Here is a 25,071-nt window from a genome sequence, read left to right on the forward strand (position 1 = left end):
GCGTGATCCAGGCGCCACCGCGGAGGGGAGGGGGGGTTCGCTACGTCGGTGGCGGCGGAAGGCCGTTTCGGAGTGCAGAACGCCCCCCTCCCCTGCCTACCTCCCCCTGCTGCCCGCCCTTGTTCTCGCCCTGCTCCGGCTACACGCCGCCGCCGCGGGCGCAGAGGAGGAGAGCGCGGACGCTCCTGCGCCCGCCTCGGCCCGGGCCCCGCCGCGGCTCCTCCCTCCCCTCACCCCGAGCCGCAGCGTGCGGCGGCGGCGGCGCCTCGAGCTCGAGCGACCCGCGGCCGCCAGCGCCGGCCGAGGGCGATGGGGCTGGGCTGAGGCGAGGCGGCGGCGGCGGCGGCGACAGCGGTGGGCCCCGGCCCTGCGCGGCCCCTCGGCTGCTCCGGCCGGGAGGCCGCCGAGGAGGCGGTGCCGGGTGAGTGGCCCCAGCTTCCCCGAGGCGTCGGAGGGCTGGGTGAGCAGGGCGTGGAGCCGGTGGGAGGTTGGAGGAGGTGAATGGTATTGTCGGGGGTGGCGGGTACCAGGTGAGCTCGTGGTCGGCCTCCTCGAGCCGGAATTGGGCATCACTTCTCGGGGAAGGTGTGTGTGGGGTGGGGAGAGGAGCGTTAAGACTGCGGAATGTCTATCTGGGACAGGTGAGGCGCGGAGGAGGGCACCACGTTGTGGGTGTGAAGGCCTGGTTGGGACACGCCGCTTGGGGGGAAGGCGAGTGTGTTGGGTTTGAGAGTGAGATGGTGGTCCAGCCCTTTCAGAAAGTACGGGAGATGGTGAGATCGAAGGTAGGGGTATTGGCAGGGCGCTTGATGGGTTTGTGCGGGTGCTGACTGAGGAATCTTCATTTTGTCCTTAGCCACGGAGTAGTGGAGCTCCTGGCCAGTCACCGCATTAAGCTAATTGAGGCCCAGAGAGGAAAAGTGACTTATGACTTGCTTAAGGCCTCTCACTTTGACTCTAGAAAAACCCGGGGCCCTTTCTCCAGTACCTCCATGGCCGCTCTCTTTAGAGCCTTTCCTTCTCCCCACATCATTCGCAAAGTTAGGTTCTGGTGGATATGTGACCTCTTTTTTTTTTGCGGGGGGCGGGAGGAGGGGGAGCGGAGGGAATCTGACTGGGGATTGACAGTAGTAATTCAGAGCTTCCCAGTTTGGAAAGCTTTTGTGACAGGTGTTTATCATTTCCTCTTCCCACAGATCTGACAGAAACATCCTTGGATCTTGGTGTCTGGACATAGGAGGTATGAATCACTCAGATAATTAACTACTTTTTCATCAGTGTTTTAGAGCTGTATTGAATGGTTACATTAGTGTAAAATGAATGGGTATGGAGTTGTAAACCTAGAAACAGAAACCTATGTTTCCTACATGATTCCAAACGAAATGAGTAGAACGTTTATGTATGTAATGACTATTTTAGATCTATGAATCAGGAAGTTAGAATTTTTCAAAAATCTAAGAAATGCAGGGACGTTTAAGATAATTGCAAAATGAATACTTTTCTAAAGACTTTGTTGCTAAAGTGAAGGTGTTCTGATTTGATTGTCTTTTGAAGGGCGATTACTTAGTTAAAAATGCTCTACCGGGCTTCCCTGGTGGCGCAGTGGTTGAGAGTACGCCTGCCGATTCAGGGGACACGGGTTCATGCCCTGGTCCGGGAAGATCCCACATGCTGTGGAGCAGCTGGGCCCGTGAGCTGTGGCCGCTGAGCCTGCGCGTCTGGAGCCTGTGCTCCTCAACAGGAGAGGCCACAACAGTGAGAGGCCCGCGTACCACAGAAAAAAAAAAAAAAAAAGCTCTACCTTTGCTTAGAATTCAGCCTTTTAGTACCAAGGCACATTTATTAATTTTGTTTCACTGGAATATATGTGGTATTCTTTTCTTAGGAGGATTGTTGCTTTGCTGAATAGGCTACAGTTGCCAAAATAAATGTATGCGGGCATCCCATTCTGGTTTAGCGACTCTTTTTAAAGGCAAGTCAGTTCCTGGAAGTTGCTTGAAATAGTAAGCCTATTATTAATAATTGTTAAGAAAGTTTACTTTTGCTGCTATCCTTGTTTTTGCATTATCCACCATTAAAGCAGATGAGGATGAGACGGCTAAGTGAGATTTTTGAACATTATTAGAACAGCAAAGCCTGTTTTTGGTCAGGGGATTGGATAGGAAGAATGTTGACATTGGTTGGTTGCGTTATTTCCTAAGTAGTACAATTACAAAAAAATAAAAATATTAAGTAGCAATAAAGTTGACAGGCTTCACTTTGACTCTGTGTTCAAATTATGTAGTAAGAGGGCAGAGTTCTTCGTCCAGGCTGACCAGGAAGCTTTATTTGGGGTAGCTTTGGTTGTTAAAGTTTTAATTTACAACTGATTTGAGATAAATAGGATAAATTCCTATATAGATAGGAAAATAGTTTCACAGTAGTTAAAACAAAACTCTATAATCTGAATGTCTAAATAGTATTTTCTGATGAGTTTTCTACTTGGTTCTGCTTATTAGTTATTGGAACTAAAATCCTTCTGTTGGTTTAGTTAGCCCTAAATAGTTATTTCATTTAGGTAACATCAGTTTCCCATCTGTTGTATTTCGAGTATGGATTCTTATGTGGATAATAATGTGTGTTTGCTGCTACAGAATATTGTAGTAGAAGAAGCATGAACTTGGGAATCAGACCTGAGTTTGATCTGACTTTCTTAACTAGCTATTGACTTTGACCAGTGCTGATAGTTATTGAGTAAGCTTACTGTATACTATGCTTTGAATTAAACATGATGTGAATTGTCTCATTTAAACCCCATTTTACAGATGGGGAAACTGAGGTTCAGAGATGTTAAGTTGCTGAAAGTCACATGCAGCTAATCCGGTAAACCTAGAAATAGAAACCTCTATGTCACATACAGTAACAGAGCTAGGATTCTGGCTGTGTTGAAAGTCCCTTATACTGTTGCTTAACTTCCCTGTTCTGCTTTTTCTTTCTTTTTTTTTTTTTTTAATTAACAAAGGAGAATACTAGTACTTACGTCAGAGAGTTTTGAGGATTAGCTGAGAGCATATGTAAAGAAAGGAGCACTCTTCCTGGCACATAGTAAATATTCCTTTCCCCCTTCCATTCCATATACTGAATCAGGGCTGTGCTTGTTTAGCATGGTGGTTTTGTAACCACTGTGAATATAAGGTTTTAAATGTGAATATACTTTATTGCTGAAATGGATAGCAGTCCTAGGAAGTGGGCAATGCTGAATGATAATGGGGCATGCTGTGGAGTTTTGTCTTTAGTTTTTGTATTTTTTCCCACTGGTCTAGGTGATGGTGGAAATAGGAACTTCATGCTTGTGAATGACAATGAGGTGGTGGTTGTAGTTTCTAAAATCTTAGAAGACAGAAGTAGAATTTCAAAATGATACTGATTACTTGGTTCATCTAAAGCTGGCTTTTGTTCACTGGTATACTGGGTAACCTAAGCAGGGGACCTTGTGAACAGACCCTAAGTTGAATAGGAGTTAGCAGCTTATCACTAACTGGACAACATTCTTAAAACAACTCACAGTGGTATGCTAAAGGAAGATAATCTAGTGTCTGATGTCTACCTGGTACATAACCAGAAGGTTTGTTCCAGTGATGGAATGTGTTCTGAATGTGCTGTATAGCTCATCTGGTTAAATCTGGATCTAAGAGTTAGCTGATGGGATTTAGTCTTTGGTTTTAGAACATAGTTTTTCTGTGTGAAATGAAGCCAACTGGCCTGTTGGAGAGAGTAAATCTGTAGTCATCAAAACCGTATTCTAATTAACCCACTGAACTAGTCCAGGTAACAAGCAAGAAGCAAGGAAATTATCATTACAGTCTTACTTGAATGTTGTTGATCTTCATATTTTGAGAGTAGAGAAATGAGAGAGGATCAGGATTGGGCTACATATTTTAAGATTTAGGTTAAAAAGTAAAAGGTTCTAGGCTTATTTAATCTGGAGAAAAGTATGTATCAATTACAAGGTAGAATGTCCTGAAGTTAATGGTAACTAGTAATTATAAAAATTGAGTTAAAAACATTAAAAACATATTAGATTAAAAATAGAGGTAATGTGAAATGTTATGAATAAATGGTAACTGGAAAAAACGATCACTGTTATAATGGTGAGTTGAAAATGATTTTTTGGTCCTCAGTAAGAAGGGAGAAAAGTGGAATGAAGGAAAGGGAGAGTTGTCCAAATAATCAAATATCTGAGACAGAGGAAAGTTGAGGATGAGGATTGCTGAAGAGTTTCCAGAGAGCTATCCCAACACCAGGCCTCATAATATCTTCAACCCACAGGCTTGTATTGGGACCTTTGCTAGGTCTGAGATTGTAAAATATTAACTCAAATAGCAAACTTTGAGGCTGTCCAAATTAAAAAAGGACTTATGTACCTTATGTATGTGTCTCCCCAAGGGAAGGGTCCACATAGATTTATGAAAATGGAGCTTCTCAGAGGCACGTATCTTTGAAGTTACAGGTGAAAATGCATCTTTTATCTTATCTATCACCAAAGGCCACTAATGCTAGTATGAGCTGGGAATGCAGGAAGAAATTAGTACCCTGTGTTTGAAGTCTGTTTTTTTGTATGTAAGATGGGGTGAATGAAGTGAGTTGTAATTAATCTTTTTTTTTTGTAATTAATCTCTTAATCAAAATTTCTCTCTTGTTGACTCTTTCACTTACTCGCTGTGGATCTTGCTTTTAAATAACCCGTTGAGGGAATTCCCTGGAGGTCCAGTGGTTAGGACTCTGAGCTTCCACTGCCCGGGGCCCGGGTTCGATCCCTGATCGGGGAACTAAGATCCCACAAGCAGCACAGCGTGGCCAAAAAAATATATATATATCCAATGACACTCAGATACTAGTTAGATTAGAAGCATAATTTCCAGGAAAGGTGAGTTAACTATAAAGTAGAATTTCTTGATTACATGATGTGGAACACGCTGATATCTATATAATCTTCCTCAGAAATTATTAATAAAATTTATTTATATCTGTTGTTGGGTGATGAGGTGAAAGACAGGTCTGCCTCAGTGATAGCAAGCTAGATTAATTGACTGCTATTTTTTTGTTGTTTTTTAATTTTTTCACAAAGGAGTTTATGAGTTGGACATTGAAATAAGGAGGTATGAGATTGGAAAATAATAATGCTGAGTGGTTGTAGGTTATTTAGACTAGCCCCTTCTTTTTATAGAAAAGGAAACTGATGTCTGGAGAGGTAAGTGACAGCATGTTGGTAAAGGAGAAGCTTTCTATTAGTTGGGTGTTCTTTTCACCCTTGTCTTTAGTTTGTACTCTGTAGTAATGGCACATCTCAAAACTCAATGTATGTTTTGTGGGGTGTTTTTTTTTTTTCTTATTGAGAACCAACTTTAAAGGATTGATTTTGATCACTTGACAGACTTCTATTACATTTTTAGTTTATTTTAAAATAAGTCATGGAACAGCTCCCACATGTGTCTAGCATGGCTTCTTTACAGCATCCCTATTGCTCTCTTTTTCCTATTTGTAAAGTAGGATGAAAAATATGTTAGTAACTTACTTTGATATATAAAAGACAAGTATTTTGGTTCCTAATTCTTTCTGATCTAAACAGCTGAGTAAAATGAAATCCCCTTTTATGTAGGGGCTTTGGGCCTACATTCTCATTTAAGATAAAAATCCTGTGAAGTCAAAATTACCCATGAAAAAGTCATTTAGGAAGGCACCAGTTTGAAAACTGGTTAACTGACATATGGTTTTTCAATTCTCACAGCTAGTTTTTTCTTCAGCTATTAGTATAGGTTACTTTTTTCTGGAATCATAATCGGTTATGTGCTTTGGATTGACCAAGGAACACCAGATTTAGTCTCCGTTGCTTGCTCACTCTGGGACAAGGATGTGAGGGCAAGCGTCCTGCCGCCATTATTTAGAGTATTTTTCTCTCTTCTTTTTCTTTTTTCTTGCAGCACAGATAGTTGAATTGTAATTAAATCCATATGTGATGTGATTCCACAGTGTGAATAATGGAGAAAGAAATTAGGTGTTTAGGAAAATCTGCTATTTCCCTAGGGTTATACTGGGTGTTTTATACCACACAAAAAACCTAGCATAATTAAAGGGCTAAGTAATAAAGTTGGGATTATTGGGGCACTGTTGGTACTTTTTATAATTCTAGATGGATATTCAGCTACTATCAGTGTTTTTTGTTTCTGTTTGTTTTGTTTTTTTTGTTTTGGCTGTGTTGTGTCTTTGTTGCTGCTCGCTGGCTCTCTCTAGTTGCCGCGAGTGGGGGCTATTCTTTGTTGCGGTGCGCAGGCTTCTCATTGCGGTGGCTTCTCTTGTTGTGGAGCACGGGCTCTAGGCGCGCGGGCTTCAGTAGTTGTGGCACATGGGCTTAGTTGCTTCGTGACATGTGGGATCTTCCTGGACCAGGGCTCGAACCCGTGTCCCCTGTATTGGCAGGTGGATTCTTAACCACTACGCCACCAGGGAAGCCCTGACTATCAGTGTTTTTAAGAGTTAATGTCTCCTTACTGCTAGCAAGATTTGCCTTATTTAAAAACAACTCTGTAAGTTGTTAATGTTTTCCATGAAATTTAAAGTATTTGAACTTAAATATCGCTCTGGGGATAGCACAGTAAGAAAACACCAGTCGTTAAAGAAATGTTATGGTGACTAAAGATTTAACAGTCCTGTGCCCTGGGAGAGGGCATGTGTATTGGTTAAAATGTGGCCTCAGAGCCATATACAAGTGATTTTGAATTCTAGCCTCATCACTTACTAGCTCTGTAGTCCCTTAACCCTATTTAGCGTCTTCATTGGCTGAATGGAGGTAATAAAACATAGAGAATTGTGAGGATAAGAGGCTCAGTAATTGGTAAATTACTATTATTTATTAGTTTAATAACATTTAACGTATTCAAAACAAGTCACACTCCTGTGTGTATCTGTGTGTCGTGAGAGAGTGTGTGTGTGGGTTGTGATTGAGGATTGCTTTTTCTCAACTGGAGCAGCAGGCAATAATGACATACTGTTTAATTCCGGCTTTTATAGCAAAAATACCATGATTTTGCATCTTTGGTAGTGACATCCTGTAAAGCTCAAGATGTTAATTTCATGGGTCTCTAATGTACATTTGATGTATATTTTTATCTTGATGTTTCTGGGTGTGTTTGCAGTCTCTTTTTCCCCCATCCTCTGTGTTAATGTTACCTGTTGTCTCTCTCCCTGGCTGCATTATAAAATTTAAAAATGTTTATTTAATAGGATTTTATGTTTCCTTTTTTTTTTTTTTTTTTGCGGTATGCGGGCCTCTCACTGTTGTTGCCTCTCCCGTTGCGGAGCATGGGCTCCGGATGCGCAGGCTCAGCGGCCATGGCTCACGGGCCCAGCCGCTCCGCGGCATGTGGGATCTTCCCAGACCGGGGCACAAACCCGTGTCTCCTGCATTGGCAGGTGGACTCTCAACCACTGCGCCACCAGGGAAGCCCTATTTTCCCTTATTTTCATTTAGAAATTCTGGTTAGTGAAATGTGTCTACATCTTTTCTTTAAAAAGAAGTCTTGAAATTTTGTTTTACTTCTGTGGCCTTTGGATTGATTAGATGTAGTCACTGGTTCTTTGTAGACCAAATATTTTTTCCTTATTGTTTTCCCAAGCACCTGAGATGGAGTTCTTACTTACATGCTAATTATCATAATATAATTCAGTTTACTAAGTGAAATGTAAAGTACTGCAGGCAAGTAACCTGAGTAGCACTTAATTATTTGAAACACTAGTCTAGCAAATTGTTAGTTAAAATAGATTTTTATTCCATGGGTCCTATATAAAAATATACTTTTTATAGTTATCACCACTGTCTTAGAGTTAGTTGTTGAATAATTTTGAGCTAATCTACAGTTGTTTTCTGTTCAGTTTTTGGTGAGAAGAGTAGAAAAACTGCTTAATTTTGTCAGGTTCAAAAGCATCTTAATGTGTGTTTTCTCAAAATCCTTTCTAATCTCTGGTGCAGCCCATACCTTTCCCCATGTTACTTTAAAAGTTGTGCCAATTACCAATTGTTGTAGTGCGTAAGAGTTGTGAGTTTTATAGGCAGTAAGGAAGGAGGCTGGGTTAGGGCCACTTAGTTGAGCCCTAAGATTGTGTTGGCACATCTAACTATTGGATACTTTTTTAGTTCCTGTCTGTGCCAAGCACAGGGCTAGATGCTGGGTATATGTTGATGAGTGAGTTCTGCCTTCTTGGAGGTAAACAGTCTAGCAAGGGAACACAGAACTGCTGCTTTGCACACCATTCACATTGTATTCTTTGGGAATGTGGCCTCTTGGCACGTCCTTGGGTCTCTTTCAGTAGAGAAAAGTTCAGAATCTCCATCACGTACAAGTTAATCCATATCTTTATCAAACAAGGTCTTTCATCATAACTTGATTCTGTTCCATCTTTTTCAGCTCCATTTTCAGCCATTCCCCAGAGGCCATCCTGTGCTCCAGCTAGTTCAAGTAACTTGTATTCCTAACATTTTCTGGGATTTCTCACCTTAGCACTTCTGCATATGGTAATTCCTCTACTTGGATTCCATCTCTCTCTTATTTCCCCTTTTTACTGCTTGTTTGCTTGATGAACTTCACACCCGTCAGGTCTTAGATCAAGGGAGAGTTCTTCTCTGAAGACTCTTTTGTCCCTTGCCTGCCTCTTCCTCCCTCCCTGTGCCTCTCCGTGCTCCCAGTGCTCGCATGATACTTACTTTACTGCAGTGTGCAACCGCTTTGATAGGTTTGTTTACTTGTCTAGCCTAGGTTTGGCTTCTTGAGGTTAGAAATTTAATCTTTGTAATCTCCAACATTTAGCACGTACTTGGCACGTGTAGACAATGACATTGTAACAAATGATTTTTTATGAAATAGGAAGTAGTGATAAACCATACTGATTCTTTCTAGAATGCTAATTTAATAATTACAGATTTATTTTGAAATATTAAGGGTACTTGGGCAACATCTTGGTTTTCTCAATTAACTTGCCTTTTCCTAAATCAAACAATGGTCTAGGGTTGGATTTTAAGATATTACTTGGTTAGAATAGAGGCATTGTTTTTTTTTGTTTTGTTTTTTTGTTTGTTTGTTTTTGCGGTACGTGGGCCTCTCACTGTTGTGGCTTCTCCCGTTGCGGAGGCTCCGGACGCGCAGGCTCAGCGGCCATGGCTCACGGGCCCAGCCGCTCCGCGGCATGTGGGATCTTCCCGTACCGGGGCACAAACCTGTGTCCCCTGCATTGGCAGGTGGACTCTGAACCACTGTGCCACCAGGGAAGCCCTAGAGGCACTGTTTTAAGTTCATCGGTGACCGTGTTGGTGAGACTTTCTGTCCATAATAATGAAAAACTGACCGTCACTGGTCTCTAAAGCAAATAAAACTTTTCAACCCAAAAAGAATGGGTGATCCGTAGGATTGCCATAGCACCAGCTCCATCTGTCTCTGCTAGTAGTGCCCACTGCTGCTCCTGGGAAGCAGGGAGACTCAGTCAGGAGGACTCCCAGATTTTTATGGGCCAGCCTCTCTGAGTGGTAGAACTGTAATGCCCACTCCCTGTATCTCCTTCATGCTTAAAGAAAAAATATTTTGGGGACTTCCCTGGCTGTCCAGTGGTTAGGACTCCACGCTTCCACTGCAGGGGGGCATGGGTTCAACCCCTGGTCAGGGAACTAAGATCCTGCATGCTTCATGGTGCAGCCCAAAATAAATAAGTAACTAAATAAATTGTTGCCTAGAGATTCATCTTGGATTTGCCAGCTTTGAGAAGCTGTAACCCATTTATGTATTAACTTCTGAACAGAATAACTCTTGATGAACTGGACGAGGAAGTAGTTGATACTGATGAGCATAGTCTTGTGGCGGCGGTTGTATAGAGTTAGGTGAGGTCACTAAGGACCTGGGGAGAGGGTATTGGGAGAGTCAGGAAAGCGAAAGGGGCATAAGGATGAGATGTGGGAGTGGGGCAAAAACAAAATTTACTTTGTTGTGAAATTTTGCCCAGAAAAAGGAAAGATTTTACCCCTTCCTCACACTCACCTCCTGTCTTGCCCTGTCTGATTCAGTCAGCTATGTTGCTGGGTGCTGGCCTGCTTCCCAACTTTAAGTCTGTTTTTAGTCTGTAAGCCCAATATTGTGAGACAAGTGCTGACTGCTCTGACACGTGTAGAGGAGGGACAGAGGTGGGACAAGTCTGCTGCGGGGTGGAAGGGACAATCAAAGCTTAGTAGAGAAAATAACTGACCAGGGGCTGGAAGGACTCACAGGAGCTCTTCAGCCAGCCTAAATTAGGGAACGGCATTCTTAGCAGAAGGAACGATGTATGTAAAAGAATGGAATCAGGAATCAGTAGGACTCTTTGAGGAACTGCAAGTTGTGTTCTGTATAGATGGGATGTAAGGTTTGTAGGAGGTGAATAATAACCTTTGATGAATGGAAGGTGGTGTTGACAACTAGGCAGGGCCAGGTTCTGAAGGATTTTATGTCTCGCAGTTAGTTGTGACTTTGTCCTTGGAGCCCAGTTGGGTCTGTCTTTTGCACCAGTTTCCCATGGTAGGCAAACACATAATAGTATCGTGTGTTGTAAGACTTTCCAAAGTCTTCCTGGTAAGAGGGCTACTTAACTTTGTTTAATGCAGTACTTTTCTTCAATTTATATGAGCAGTCAATGCCTTTAAAATTTTTTTATTTTGGGGCTTCCCTGGTGGCGCAGTGGTTGGGAGTCCGCCTGCTGATGCAGGGGACGCGGGTTTGTGCCCCGGTCCAGGAGAATCCCACGTGCTGCGAAGCGGCTGGGCTCGTGAGCCATGGCTGCTGGGCCTGCACGTCTGGGGCCTGTGCTCCGCGGCGGGAGAGGCCACGGCGGTGAGAGGCCCACGTACCGCCAAAAAAAAAAATTATTTTGGAGGGACTTGTACCAGTTGGGAAATGATGCTGCAGACAATAGGAAGCCCTTGAAATTTTAAGCAGAGAGAAACGATCACATCAGGTTCGTATATTGATTAGAATGAGGGAGACTGGAGAGGGGGTCAGGACCCAAGGTGAGGCATGCCAGTGCAGGTAGGGTGGGGTGAGGTGGGTTTGAGAAAGGTAGGAATGATAAGACTTAGTGCCCAGATGGATGTAGAAGGTGTGGGATAGGAAGGAGTCTAGGATGACTTCCAATTTCCTAGCGTGGCTTTTTAGGCAAGTCCTATTCGTTAAAGGAGTAGAGGGAATTGGTAGTGGCAGCAGCAGGTGAGAGGGCAGGTTTTTGGAAGAAAGTTGAAACAAGCCATTTGAATTAGCTGTCTGCAAACATGGACTGTAGATGTTTGAATCCGTGGGTCTGGAACTCCTGAGAGAGCAGTGCTGACAATACTGATTGGTGGTTGCCACTGTAGATGGGCCAGTGGTGCCACCCTTTGCCCATGATATTGTTACAGAGAGAGGAGCATGGAGGAATTAATAGTTAAGAAGTAGGCAGAGGAAGTAGAGGCTTGGGGAATATTAATAATTAAGAAGTGGACAGAGGAGGTAGAGGCTTGGTAACCTGGCTACCTGCCTCAACACCCAGGCTAGTGTAATAAGAAGTAGATCAGCAGCATTGTGAGAGGTAAAAAGGTCATTTGCGGGCTGTCTTAGGAACCTACGCTGTTTTCCGTATGAAAGCGTGTATTTCAAGTACACGCTGCTTTCAAATGAAGTTGTGGAAAATGGATGGTGCTGTCTACATTAATTTGTTGGCAAGGCTTTTCGGTATAATGTCACCCCATGCTTGACTTTCTAGGGAAGGTGAAAAATGCTAATCTTAGTTAAGTGAAGATTATTTGTTTTCCTGTTTTTAAAAGACAGTATTGATTGAAAACTGGTAAATGATAATATTTTGTAAACTAAAAATCCCTTTTCAAATGTCAGTCACTATTATTACGGTTGACATAGTACCCAAATACATTGATTTTTTTTTTTAATCCTGAATAGTGGATTATAGAATGACCATAGGAAATGAGGAAGTTTAGATTTCTGTGATGGTTGTACCATGAGTAAGGTCATTATCCTCTTCAGTAGTAACTTAAAGTTCTGTATTATTGAAATATTTGCTGAATGAAAATGTTAAGGCCTTTATACTTCCTTTCTATGCTGAATCAGCATGAGTAGGTTTCAAATTGGGGAAAAGGAGTAAAGTGGAAAAAAATTCACGTAACTGAAAAAAATTGATCCAAGTGCCTATCAGTTGTAAGTGGAAATTTGCAGGATTGTACTTTTTGTACAGAATGGTTTCCTGGTGATTTTGTGCTTCTTTGAGGTTGAGCCTTTATAATGTTTGGAAAAATGAAATGTGAACCATACTGTAGTATAGATCATGAGTAAAACTAATTTTGTTTTTTTGTAAGCATAATACAATAATCCTGAAGTGACATATGCTGAGTTAGTGAAGAAAAATTATTTTGGAGTTTGTTGTTATAAGAAAAATGAACATATCTGTAGTCTATGTGTGACTCCTTAACATACTGAAGATTTAGAAGTATAATTCTCCGGAAAGTTCTTCTGTTCTTCCTTTTTCCTTCTCTACCTTTCCCTATCCCCCCACCCCTTCTGATCCTAGTTCTTCCTTTTCACTCTGCTGCTCTATTTTGATACTTTTCTGTGCAAATGATTACTTCTTGTTTCAGTATGCAACTACAGTGTAATCTTTTTGAATATTTTTAATAATCAATTTAAACTCAGCATTGTACTGCCAATAATGCACTTTACTCAACTGAAATGACAATGCTATAACCAGTTGACACCAACTTTGAGTGTGTGCATGCATTGATCACTGCGTCACCATGGTTACCTGTCAACTGCAGCAGTAAGATTTCATCTATAAGTTATATCCCAATTTTAACTATGCTAAAATGTGGAAAATACGAGTCTTAGAATTAATGAATGTTTAAATTTCAAAGACCATCTTTTAAATTGCTGATTGAAATGTCAAACAAGTTATTAGGGATTGGATTAATAGCATTACATTTTAGAAGAAATAGTCACTAATTTGCATTAAAATGGAAGAAACATTCATGTATATGTTGCTTAACAAAAACCCTTACCTTACCTCTGAAAAGTGTAACTTTTTTTTAGTTGAAGTATAGTTGATGTACAATATTATATGTTACAGATGTACAATATGGTGATTCAATATAGTGATTATACTTCATTTATAGTTATTATAAAACATTGGCTATATTCCCCATGTTATACAATATACCCTTGTAACTTACTTTATACGTAATAATTTGTACCTCTTAATCCCTTACCCCTAAACGTGTAACTTTTAGTTTGGGGACTTAGGCACAAACAATTTGGTTTATTTATACAGTTGTTATTAGAACTCTTTTTTAAAATAAATAAATAAATTAGGCTGCGTTGGGTCTTAGTTGCGGCACATGGGATCTTCGTTGCGGTGCACGGGCTTTTTGTTGTGGCACGTGGGTTGCAGAGCGCACAGCCTCAGTAGTTGTGGCACATGGGCTCTCTAGTTGTGGCTCGTGGGCTTAGTTGCCCTGCGACATGTGGGATCTTAGTTCCCCAACCAGGGTTGACCAGGGATCGAAACCCGTGTCCCCTGCATTGGAAGGTGAATTCTTAACCACTGGACCCTGTTACTAGAACTCTTGATTTGTCAATTCTTATTGTATTAAATGCCCATGGCACACAATTTCTTTTGTGCGTGTTTTAAAATACTCTCATTTGTTTCAGCTAGCCTTGGTTGTTTGTAGGTACCCACTTTCACCCCTAAAGAAAAAAAAAAAGCACAAAACATTTATAGTCTATTTCATAAGTCTAACAATGCAGAGAGGAATTTGAAGAAACTGTTAGTAGTAACATACATGTATAGGTACATGTGACATGGATTTCTAATTGGGATTGTTGGATCAAAGTATGTAGGAAGTTTAAATTTTTGTATACTGTCAGTTGGTTTTCCAAAAAGCTAGTACAGATGCACTCTTAACAGCAGTGTATAAAGGTGCTCTTTTTTGTGTGTGTGTGCCAATTTAATAGGCAAATAATGTTTTATCACGTAATTTCATACTTTACCTCATCTTGTTTTCTAATAGGATCATGTGCTCTTTAATTGTTACTGTTTTCCCCCTCCCTGGTTCTATAGCATTGTAAGATCCCTAAATTCTAGTTTCAGATGATTGTGAATTTGGCAGTAATCTTTATAAAGGGAATAATATACCTGCCTTTCCCTCCCATTATCATGTTTTATGTTTATTGCCATGTCTTATTTTTCCATTGAGACACATGAAATAGAATTTCTATTATAGGCAACTCCTACTTTCTCTTATTAGTATTTCCATTGGTACTAAAAAAAACTATATAAAATTTCTTACCTTTAATCATTCTTGATCAGTGATTGCCTTGCTAAGGCTTGTGAAAACTGTCAGCCTCTTTTCTTACCAATGTTGGAACGTCACCTAGTGGTGAAAGAGTGCAAGAGAAGGCTGTATACACAGGCGATACTTGTGTAGCTCAGAAGCTTTCATGGTTGGAGTAAATCATGAGTTATTGGGTTGGCCAAAAAGTTCGTACGGGTTTTCTGTAAAATGTTACAGAAAAACCCAAACAAACTTTCTGGCCAACCCAGTATTACAACCGTCTCATTTTAGTGGAGAAGTTGAAACCAAGATGGGTGAAGGAACTTGCAAAATAGTTCGTGTTGAATTAATTGACATTTAAGAACAAATTGAAGCTGATTCTTGAGTTGTGTACTCTTTTCATTTGTTTTTGTTTTGTTTTTTTGTATTTTGGGATAAAGTTGTATATCTCCTACTGTTCCTAACATAGTAGTGAATATGTCATATATGCTCACTTAATACTTATAGTTGAATTAGTTTGATAAAATAATTTAGAATTTGCTGTTGCTTATGCTGTATCACTGGCTAGTACTTTTCCTCAGTGGAGCCAAAATATGGAGGAGACAGAAAAATAAAAATAGCTAACTGTAGCTTTCTTGAAATATGCTTGTTAAAGGAGCCTTCAAAATGGTACTTTACCTTGTCTGGGGTAAAATAACAATAAGAGTGCATCCAGGCAAAGAGAGTGGAATGGTCTGATAGAGACCATCTGGAGGGTCCTACAAGTTCAGGCCCACAGTTGGCCACGTGTGGTAGAATTAGAATTCTGTACATATGCTCAGTCTTCTTCCTTTACTTTCTTCTTTAACTATTTAAAAATATTATTGCACATAGATGGTGAAAGCATTCAAAGAGCACAAAAGTCTCCCTCATTCCCATCCTGACACACTGTTACCCCTGATAGTTACGTCACCAATTTACAGCTATATTCATCCTTTGGTTGTCTTAGGGGTGGGTGCCAGTTTTCTTTTGAGGCCTTTTTGGTTCTGCCAGTTTTGAATATTCACTCTTTAGGACTGGTCTTATCATAGTGAGCCTTTCTACTGCTTTCAGTTGTCTGCTGTAGCATTTTTCATAATAGATGGTAAGATTTTGAAATCAATCTAGCAATTATAATACTTTCATAACTCTCAGTCCTTGAGTATGGAGTTTTAGAAAGTCACATACATGAGGAAGGTTTAAGGGGAAGTATAAAAGTTTTAAGTTCAAAGTAAGTTGAATAAATGAAAAAAATCTCTCATTCATATTAAGTAGACAAACTTAATTATGCTGTATATAAATTATATGTTTTACTCATTTCCTTTTTTTAATAATGAGAATAAAGCATAGATACCATTTGTCAGTCCAAAGGTACCTTCTCCCAGTTTTTACTGATTAAATACTATACAATTGACTGTAATACTCAAAGCCATTATTTTGTCTAATGATAGTCTTACCACATGGGGTTTCTCTGAATAAATGGGTTGATTTCTTTCTTTAAATAGCGAATATAATAAAAGTGATAAAAATGTATGCATGTATGTTATAGTGTAGGTTAGGTTATGACTCTTAATGTTCTTGAATTGACCCTAAGACAGAAAATTGCATTATCTTTCCTAATTATAACTTATTTTGTTACAGCTATCACATTGTTTTATAACTTACAAAAAAAATAATTTTACAAAGACTGCATTTTACAAATGTAAATACAGTTTTAGTTTGGTGTATATTGGATACAATGGTCTTCCTTAAGCCTAAACACAGAAACAAAAGCATGTATTATAAGAGAAAGTTCAAGATGGGAAGTGATAAAATGGGTATTGAGTAGAGCTTTGTTAAGATTTAGCTGGTATCCTCGTAAAATTTCCATGTATTCATTAAATTATATTATGTCATTCTTATTGTTAGGAGCTGACTTGAAGTGTTAAGTTTTGCCCTCATAAAGTTGTCACAATTTGGTTACTGTTGTTGGGAGATTGAGATTTTGTCATTCTTTTTACACAAATATTTGTATAGATACTAAAATTAAGGTTGGACAGTGAGTAGAGTTAGGATTTTATATTAATAGGGCATATTTCAGTTGTAAAGGTAGAACGCTTTTGAATTGCAGAAAGTCATCTTAATTGCTGTGGATGCTACAAATTTGACAATGAAATAATATTGATTGAAATATTGATGAAATAATACAGAATGCTGGCTTTGCTGTTTATACTTCAGAATCTTTGAAACACCCTTTGTTTTGTGGTTCTGAAAGATGTGTTTATCAAATCTTTATTTAACATGTATAGGTATGTTTAATTCTCAGGAAAAAACCTAGAACTACAAAATAAAGTGGGATGATTCATTTTGTTTTTCAACAATACAAGGTGGCCCAAAAGTTTTAGTGCAGTTTTAATTTTTAAAACTTAAGAAGTACATGTTCCAAACTTACAAAAAATATCATTTCAGAATTTTTAATACTTATTTAGTTTTGCAAATATTGAATAGTACATTTTTAATTTAATTTTGTGTATGTGTGTGTGTGTGTGTGGTACGCGGGCCTCTCACTGCTGTGGCCTCTCCCGTTGCGGAGCACAGGCTCCGGACGCGCAGGCTCAGCGGCCACAGCTCACGGGCCCAGCCGCTCCGCGGCATGTGGGATCTTCCCGGACCAGGGCACGAACCCGTGTCCCCTGCATTGGCAGGCGGACTCTCAACCACTGCGCCACCAGGGAAGCTCTAATTTTATTTTTTTAACTTCAGTTTCCCTGAAGTTGGCAAATACCAACAGAAGTAAAAAATTAAATTAAAAATATTTATTCAGAATTTGCTTGAGGTTTTACTTGAGTAGCAGATCATTCATTCCCTAATTCACCTCATAAAATTACCTACTTTGGAAATCTAAGCACATACATTGAGTATCCTCAAAGAAAACCCTCCACATATAATACTATAATATTGTTACAGCTTGTGCGAAACTCAGGTTTGAAGCAAAGATGCCTTAGGTGTGGGGATTCTATGCTTGTTAAGTCCAGCTCATCTTGTTTTAGGAAATGAGATCTGACTCTTAACCCTAGGTTTAAGACTGTACCTTAAATGGTTCTTAGTAATTACATAATATGAAAAAATGAGTTAACTTTCACAAAAATTAGCATTAGATTTTGTGTGATTTATTCCTGATAGCTTCACTTTGTCCTGTGCTGCTGTTTTTACTCACACAAAAAAATCAGGTTCATTGTAAATGCAAGGAAGGGTTTGGTTAAGCACAATAGCCTATAAGCTGCTTGCTATTTAGATAACATCAAGGCTCAGTCATGCACCGTGGAATTGGGACTTCAGTATGCTAGCTAGATATGATTTATTCACGTAATAGGAGCTCTGCAGTGACAGTCAGATGGCAGAAGGTATGTCTTCTGAAAACCCATTTAAAATTGGAGCATTAAAAAATCCTAAATTTTAATGTCTTAGTCATTTTGAAAACAGTTCAAAAAGAACCCAAACAAGTATGTGGCAGAAAATTGTCATTTGAATGGATTTTTATGCTTAGTTTCATTTTATTTTTGTTATTAAGAGCCGGCTTTTGAAAGCTCTGCTAATATCAACAGTTGGAAGGAATGATGATACAGTGCTATTGGTAAGAAAAATTTCTTTGTTTTTTATGATCTAGAAATTGACTTGATTAAAAAGCACATGCCCTCAAGCAAACCACCGGAAGTTATACTTCTGTAAGTTAAATGGATTTTAGAAGTTCGATATTAATGTTTTAAATATCTAATTGGGTAAATGGTAGGATAGTATTTAATATGTATTTTCATCTTGATAAGTAATATATTTTGAAATATGTTATATAGATTTTTATCTTCATGATGTCATAAAAATGTTAAGGGCTTTCTATATATGTACATGTTTTTAAAATTTATACATTTATGATATGTATATGTTTTAAATGTAAGCTGTTGCAGTTGTCTCACTGGGTTTTACTAAAAGTTTATGTGACGAGTGAATTCTTAGTAATTTCCTATGAAGTATAATATGTTTATAGAGAACAATAATTGGTGACTTTTAGAGCAACTTTTAATTTGAATTACTTAAATTATTTTTAACATTTCATCTTTGGTAAAGTTTGGTAAGACTTAAGAACTTTGCCTTAAAAAGTAGAACTTTGCCTCAAAAAGTAAGTTAAATTTCAGAGAAATAACACTTATAAAAAGAGTAATGAGATAATACGGTCAAGAATTGTATTTAGAAAAGTATGAACATAGATTGTTGTAGGCAGTGCACCATGTGTAATGGCTCATTTAAAAATAATTTGAGTATTTTTTTGTTGTGGTCAGTTTTTACCTGTAGAAGATGAGATGAAAATATAGTTATCTTGGACTAATTTGAACTCTGTCAAGAGATATTTGGGGAAAAGATTTTAAATAGTTATGAGCATATGGAATTAAGGAAAACATTGAATTTTAATGATAGTTCTTTTTCTAAAATTATGAAAAGCATGCTTATTTATCTGCAAATATATTCTACATTGAAAACTTAGAATTTACAGAAGTGGGGAAGTACATCTATATTTCTAGGCAATGGATGAAAGACAAGAGTGAAGAAGAGTTAGATTCAAAACCCAGGGGTAAGAGTTTATGGATAATACCTGAACATAATAGGTTGAGTCGGTAGATTTGGGACTCAGAGTCCTCAAGATTCATATCCCTTTGTGCCAGGAATGACTATCCTCTGAAAATTTTATTTTCACTTCAGATGGGTGAATTTTTTTTTTAATTCAAGTATATTGATTTACAGTGTTGGGTTAATTTCTGCTGTATAAAAAGTGATTCAATTGTGTGTGTGTGTGTGTATATATATATATATATATACACACATATATATATATATATACACACACACACATTCTTTTTCATATTTTTTCCATTTTGGTTTATCACAGGGTATTGAATATAGTTCCCTGTGCTATACAGTAGGACCTTGTTTATCCATTCTATATATGATAGTTTGCATCTGCTAATCCCAAACTCCCAATCCATCCCTCCCACACACCCTCTCCCCCTTGGCAACCACAAGTCCATTCACTGTGTCTCTGAATCTGTTTCATAGATAAGTTCATTTGTGTCATATTTTAGCAAATGGATGGCTTTTATTTATTTAAGAAAACTTTTCCATTATGGACAATTTATACATATTAAAGAGTAGAAAGATGAGTATAATGAACTCTCATGGACCATCACTCAGCTTTTTTTTTCTTTTTTTCATTTTAATTTTTTTCCATCACTCAGCTTTTAAGTCAGCTTTAGCAGTTATCAACTCACAGCCATCCCCTGACTGATAAAGATTTTTTTTTAAGTTTTTTTATTGGGAAGTAAGTTCAAACCTGCAGAAAAGTTGGTTTGTTTGTATAAAGTTGCTTGTTGGTTCCTTGATTATCCTTCTGATATCTGCATAATCTATAGCGATGTCTCCTGTTCTATTCCTGATATTGATAATTTGTGCCCCCCCCTTTGAGTTTAACTAGAAATGATCAATTTTATTAATGTCAAAGAACCAGATTTTGGTTTCATTGATTTTTTCATCATTTTTCTGTTTTTTAAAATTTCATTTATTTCTTCTCTGAGTTTTAGTCTTTCCCTTAAGTGCCTACACTGGGTATAACTTGCTGTTCTTTTTCTACTTTCTTAAGAGCATTGTAAGAGTGTACTTTCATTTCTCCATGTTCTTTGTGCTTTTGCTGTGTATAGTTACCCTCTTAGTTACCATTTCTGGTGCTCATCAATCCTTTGTGGAGATCCTTATTACCATTGGTTATCTTTTTTTCCCCCATCTGAGGAATTCTCTTAACAATTTTTTTTTTTTAAATAGTGTAGGTTCACTGCTGGTGAATTTTTCCCAGCTTTTGTATCTGAAAAAGACTTTTATTTCACCTTTGATTTGGGAAGATATTTTTGCTGGGTGTAGAATTCTCAGAATAGTTTCTTTTTCTCAGTACTTCAGAGATGTTGCCCTACTGTCTTTTCGCCTGCATTGTTTTTAAGCAAGAAATTTAATGTCATTTTTATTTATTTTCCTTTGTATGTGACATGTCTTTTTTCTCTGGCTTCTTTCAAGATATATATATATACACACACACACACACACACACACACACACACACATATACACACACATATATATATACATATACACACACATATATATACATGTATATATATACGTGTGTGTGTGTGTATGTATATATATATATATTTATATATATAACCCATTTTTCATCATGGGTTTTGATGATGGTATGCCTTGGTTTAATTTCTTATGTTCTTTGGTTAGTGTTAGTTGGACTTCTTGGATCCGTGGGTTTATAGTTTTTCATCTAATCTGGAAATTTTGGGGCCATTATAGAATTACATATTTTTTATTCCCTCCTGCCTTACATGTATATCAGGGTGCTTGAGATTGTCACACAGCTTACTGATGCTGTTATGTTAGCTTTTTTTCCCCTCTAGTCTTTTTTCTCTCCATTTTTCATTTTGGATATTTCTATTACTATGTCTTCAAGTTCATTGATTATTTTTGTGTAATATCGAATCTGCTGTTAATCCCATCTAGTGTGTTTTTCATGTCAGACATTGTACTTTTTATTTTATGTTTGATTTGGTTCTTTTTTATATTTTTCATGTCTCTGCTTCACATGATCAGTCTTTCCTCTTGCTTTTTGAACATATGAACTATAGTGGGGACAGTGTCAGGGCAGAGTTCCTTTGCAGTCATTTTAATGTCCTTGTCTACCAGTTCTATTATCTCTGTCAGTTCAAGGTCCTCTTCTGTCCTTTGATTTTTCTCATTGTGGGTCATATTTTCTTGCTTCTTTGCAAGCCTGTTAAGTTTTTTTGTTTTTATTTATTTATTTATTTATTGCGGTACGTGGGCCTCTCACTGTTGTGGCCTTTCCCGTTGCGGAGCACAGGCTCTGGACGCACAGGCTCAGCAGCCATGGCTCACAGGCCCAACTGCTCCGCGGCATGTGGGATCTTCCCGGACCGGGGCACGAACCCGTGTCCCCTGCATCAGCAGGCGGACTCTCAACCACTGCGCCACCAGGGAAGCCCAAGCCTGTTAAGTTTTAATTGGATATCAGACATTGTAACTGGATATTTTGTATTCCTGTAAATCTCCTTGGACTGTGTTCTGTGAAGCAGTTAAGTTACTTGGAAACAATTTTATTCTTTCAAGTCTTAAAAGTTTTGTTAGGCAGGAACAGAGTAGCTTTTAGTTTCAGGTTAATTTGAACCCACTACTGAAGCAAAACCCTCTGAGTACTCCGCCTGATTTCATGCAGCTAATGAGGTTTTCCCACTGATTGGTGGGAACAGGTACTCTGCCCAGCCCTGTGTGAGCCCTGATGCATTTTTCCCCTTAAACCTTTTGGGTGGATTTTCCCCTGGTCTTGGTAGTTTCCTCACACACAAGTGCTGATCAGTATTCAGCTGAAGACTTGAGAAGGGACCACTTTGCAGATTTTCAGTGTTCCTTCTCTGTACATACCTCTTCTCTGGTAATCTGCCCTGCAAACCCAGTCACTTTGGTGCCTCCCCAGACTCCCAGCTTCATCTCTTCAACTCAGGAAGATTGCTGGGCTCCCCCTGGGTTTCCTGTCCTACACTTTTTTTTTTTTTTGCATCCTGTAAATTATTCAGTTTGTAAACTGGGACAATTGTAGAGCTCACCCATTTTTGTATCAGTTTCTTTCATTGACGTCCAGCTCCTTGAAGGCTATATAGTTTTATATATTTTATTCATTTTGTTGTTTTAGTTAGGAGGGCTAGTCTTGGTTGGAAGCAGAAGTCTCTCCACTTAAGAATTTGAAGAGGTTCTTCCCCTCGAGAAACATATTTTAGGTGGTGGTGGGAAATGGGGATCAGAATTATATGTTTTGGTTGTTAAAAATGAGTGGTAAATCCTGAGTGATGATCCTGAGACATAGTCCAGAGCTTAAGGAAGAACCACGGATTAAAGGTTAAGAACCCCAGACTGGATTCTTTAGTGGGGACAGTGTCAGGGCAGAGTTCCTTTGCCTTATTACCCTTTGAAGGTAGGCATGTGCACATTTGAAACCTTGCAGGATTGGACTAAACCTTACAGGTTCAGGCAACAACAGCTGATCTTTTCTACAGGGAAAGAGGTTGGACTTGCTAATTCTCCCCCAAAGTCTGTAGCAGCAGGTGTATAGCCCTTGAGAATAACTGCTGCCTCAAGTTGTATTGGTTTGATGGAACAGTCTTACAATGGTGGGATGACTCTAGTACTATACTTTTCAGGGCTCTAACAGTACCCTAGACTGAAAAGAAATTGTTACTAAATTGCCTAAAAGGTTTTGTATGATAATGTGTCTTGTTTTCCTCTGAGAAACAAGATATCTCTGAGTCTTCTTTTCCAAGATGGCACTGAGTCCAATATATTGTGTGTGTATGTGTGTGTTTGTAATCAAACTCTTGCATTTTATTTCTGTGGAAAGCCCTGACTCTACCTAGCCCTAACCCCATCTTCAGGGCTACCAGAAAGTAGAGAAACTTTGCCCATTCAGGAGGCATCAATATTTTTTATTGGTCATTTTGTTGATGACATAAATCAGGAGATTTCAGTAGTCTTATGGGGGGGGGATTAACTTGAAATCCTGCAGTTGGTTTTACTTTGCTATTAATTCATATCATGTAAACATTACATGTGGCTATTGCTGTCTTAGCACAAATTCTTTATCAGGTCATTCATTCAGCAAGTATTTTTTGAGTGCCTACCGTGTGTCAGACTTGTGCTATACACCATATAGATGAGTGGAGGTATGGCGTCTGGAATGAGGGAGGTAATATTCCCACTGTGTTCTGCAGAGATCAGCCTAGTCTAAAGCAGTGGCTCTCAAACTCTTTGGGCTCAGGGCTCAGACCCTTTTACATTCTTGAAAACTGTTGTGAACCCTAAGGAGCTTTTGTTTATGTGTTATACCTGTTATCGCCACATTAGTTTTTATAGATCTTTAAGAATATTAATTTAATAGAACAGTTATAGATACTACATGTTAAGTAACATATTTTCCAAAAATATATATATTTTCCAGAAGCAAAAAAAAAAACGAGAAAACTGGCATTGTTTTACATTTTGCAACTCTCTTTAATGTGTGGCTGAATGTCTAATATTTGAATTTAATCTGTTTTTTTAATACAGGAAAAAGATTTTTGTCAGTGGGCTCAATGAATTTTTTCCTACACAAGCATTATGGGTAGTCAGGAACAATAAGATTGCTCAGTGGACTTGGCATCAGAATGACATAGTCAGTTGAGTGGTCTCCAATAGAGGTACACCTGCCTTAGAGATTAACCCAGCAATTGCCATACATGTGATAGGTGCTCAGTAGATGAGTCTGGGGAATGAAAAAGGAAGAGTCTGTAGAAATAGTTTCTCTCAGAATTTAAATGGCTTTGTAGCAAGGCTAGTGCTAGTATAAATTAATTAATGAAATATGCCAAGTTTTGTGATAGTAGTAAGCCAGGCAGTTTCAAGAACTGGCACACCATTGAAAATGTCACGAGAATCAGCACTTTAATGACTACTTAAATATCAGTTAAACTTGCATCAAAACAGGAAATCTGGTAGTATGAAGTTAGTATCAGATATAGTCTACCAAGATATAAGATAATGTTCTAATATTTGTTCCTCTTTCCCTCAGTTATCTTCAATTGTTCTGAAGCACAAGACCTTTCCAACCACTGTAGATATGGACAAAGAAGAAAGAAAGACTATCAACCAGGGTCAAGAAGATGAAATGGTAACCAGCTTTTATAATATACTTATAAAGTGTGAAGAATTTATATTTCTAGGGAAGTAGAAAAGTATATTTAAAAAACTGCTAAACTAAAATACAGTAAAACAACAGCTAAATCGGTGTGCTGTCGTCTTTCTGACTATGTTTTTGAGTTGGGATTATGTAACACCTCTGGTTCCAGTATAGTTCCTGCTTCACTTGTGAACTGTTAAAACTTAGAGGAAAGAGATATGTTTTTTCATTTGATAATTTAAGAAGTTACATTAGCTAATGCTTAAATATATCCCAAATGCAAATTTTCTAATTTTCCATTTATAAAAAATGTTTAAGGTCAGCTTAATAAAACTCAAGTCTTTGTTGGTGGTATGTGGGGGGAAAGATAGGGTTCTCACTTTGAAATTTACCTCTCATGTCACTTGATGTGTAATCACTATGTCCATGCAGGAGATTTATGGCTATAATTTGTGTCGCTGGAAGCTTGCCATAGTTTCTCTCGGAGTGGTGTGTACTGGCGGCTTTCTTCTCCTGCTCCTCTATTGGATGCCCGAGTGGCGGGTAAAGGCAACCTGTATTAGAGCTGCAGTTAAAGACTGTGAAGTGGTGCTGCTGAGGACTACTGTAAGTCCACGTGTTTACTTGTAGCTGATTATTTGAGGAGTAAAATAATGTCTTTGTGTGTATTCAAAATAAAATACGAAGAGAACATCACTGCTAGGATACAATGAGGAATACTAATCCTAGTATTTCTAAAGCATCTGTGTTTGAAGTGACTATTATCCCAGTGATTAGACTTTAAAGGAATCTTAAAAATGATCACATCTACCCTTTTTTATAGTTCTTGATGCACTGAGAGATTGGATCAGTGGTTGGTCTATCAAGGTCTCTTGACAGGACTGTATCC

General features: G+C 38.7%; 1 protein-coding gene across 7 annotated transcripts in view; it reads left to right on the forward strand.

The window, feature by feature from the left end:
• Window positions 1–314: 314 nt before the first annotated feature.
• The window catches only part of ATP13A3 (ATPase 13A3), an 80,536-nt gene continuing 55,779 nt past the window's right edge, over window positions 315–25,071 (forward strand). For 2 of the 7 annotated variants that reach the window (XM_060298270.2, XM_060298274.2), the window contains exons 1-3: window positions 8,452–8,548; window positions 24,075–24,173; window positions 24,615–24,788. In XM_060298270.2, the coding sequence (XP_060154253.1) occupies window positions 8,546–8,548; window positions 24,075–24,173; window positions 24,615–24,788 (276 nt within the window). In that variant the 5' untranslated portion in view covers window positions 8,452–8,545. Of the gene's footprint in view, window positions 422–1,196; window positions 1,241–8,447; window positions 8,549–17,927; window positions 17,991–18,023; window positions 18,082–24,074; window positions 24,174–24,614; window positions 24,789–25,071 lie in introns of those variants that run through there. The other 5 variants (XM_060298272.2, XM_060298273.2, XM_030860455.3 and 2 more) reach the window with 5 other exon arrangements.

This window comes from Globicephala melas, chromosome 4 (assembly GCF_963455315.2).
Source record: "Globicephala melas chromosome 4, mGloMel1.2, whole genome shotgun sequence".
NCBI classification, from domain to species: Eukaryota; Metazoa; Chordata; class Mammalia; order Artiodactyla; family Delphinidae; genus Globicephala; species Globicephala melas.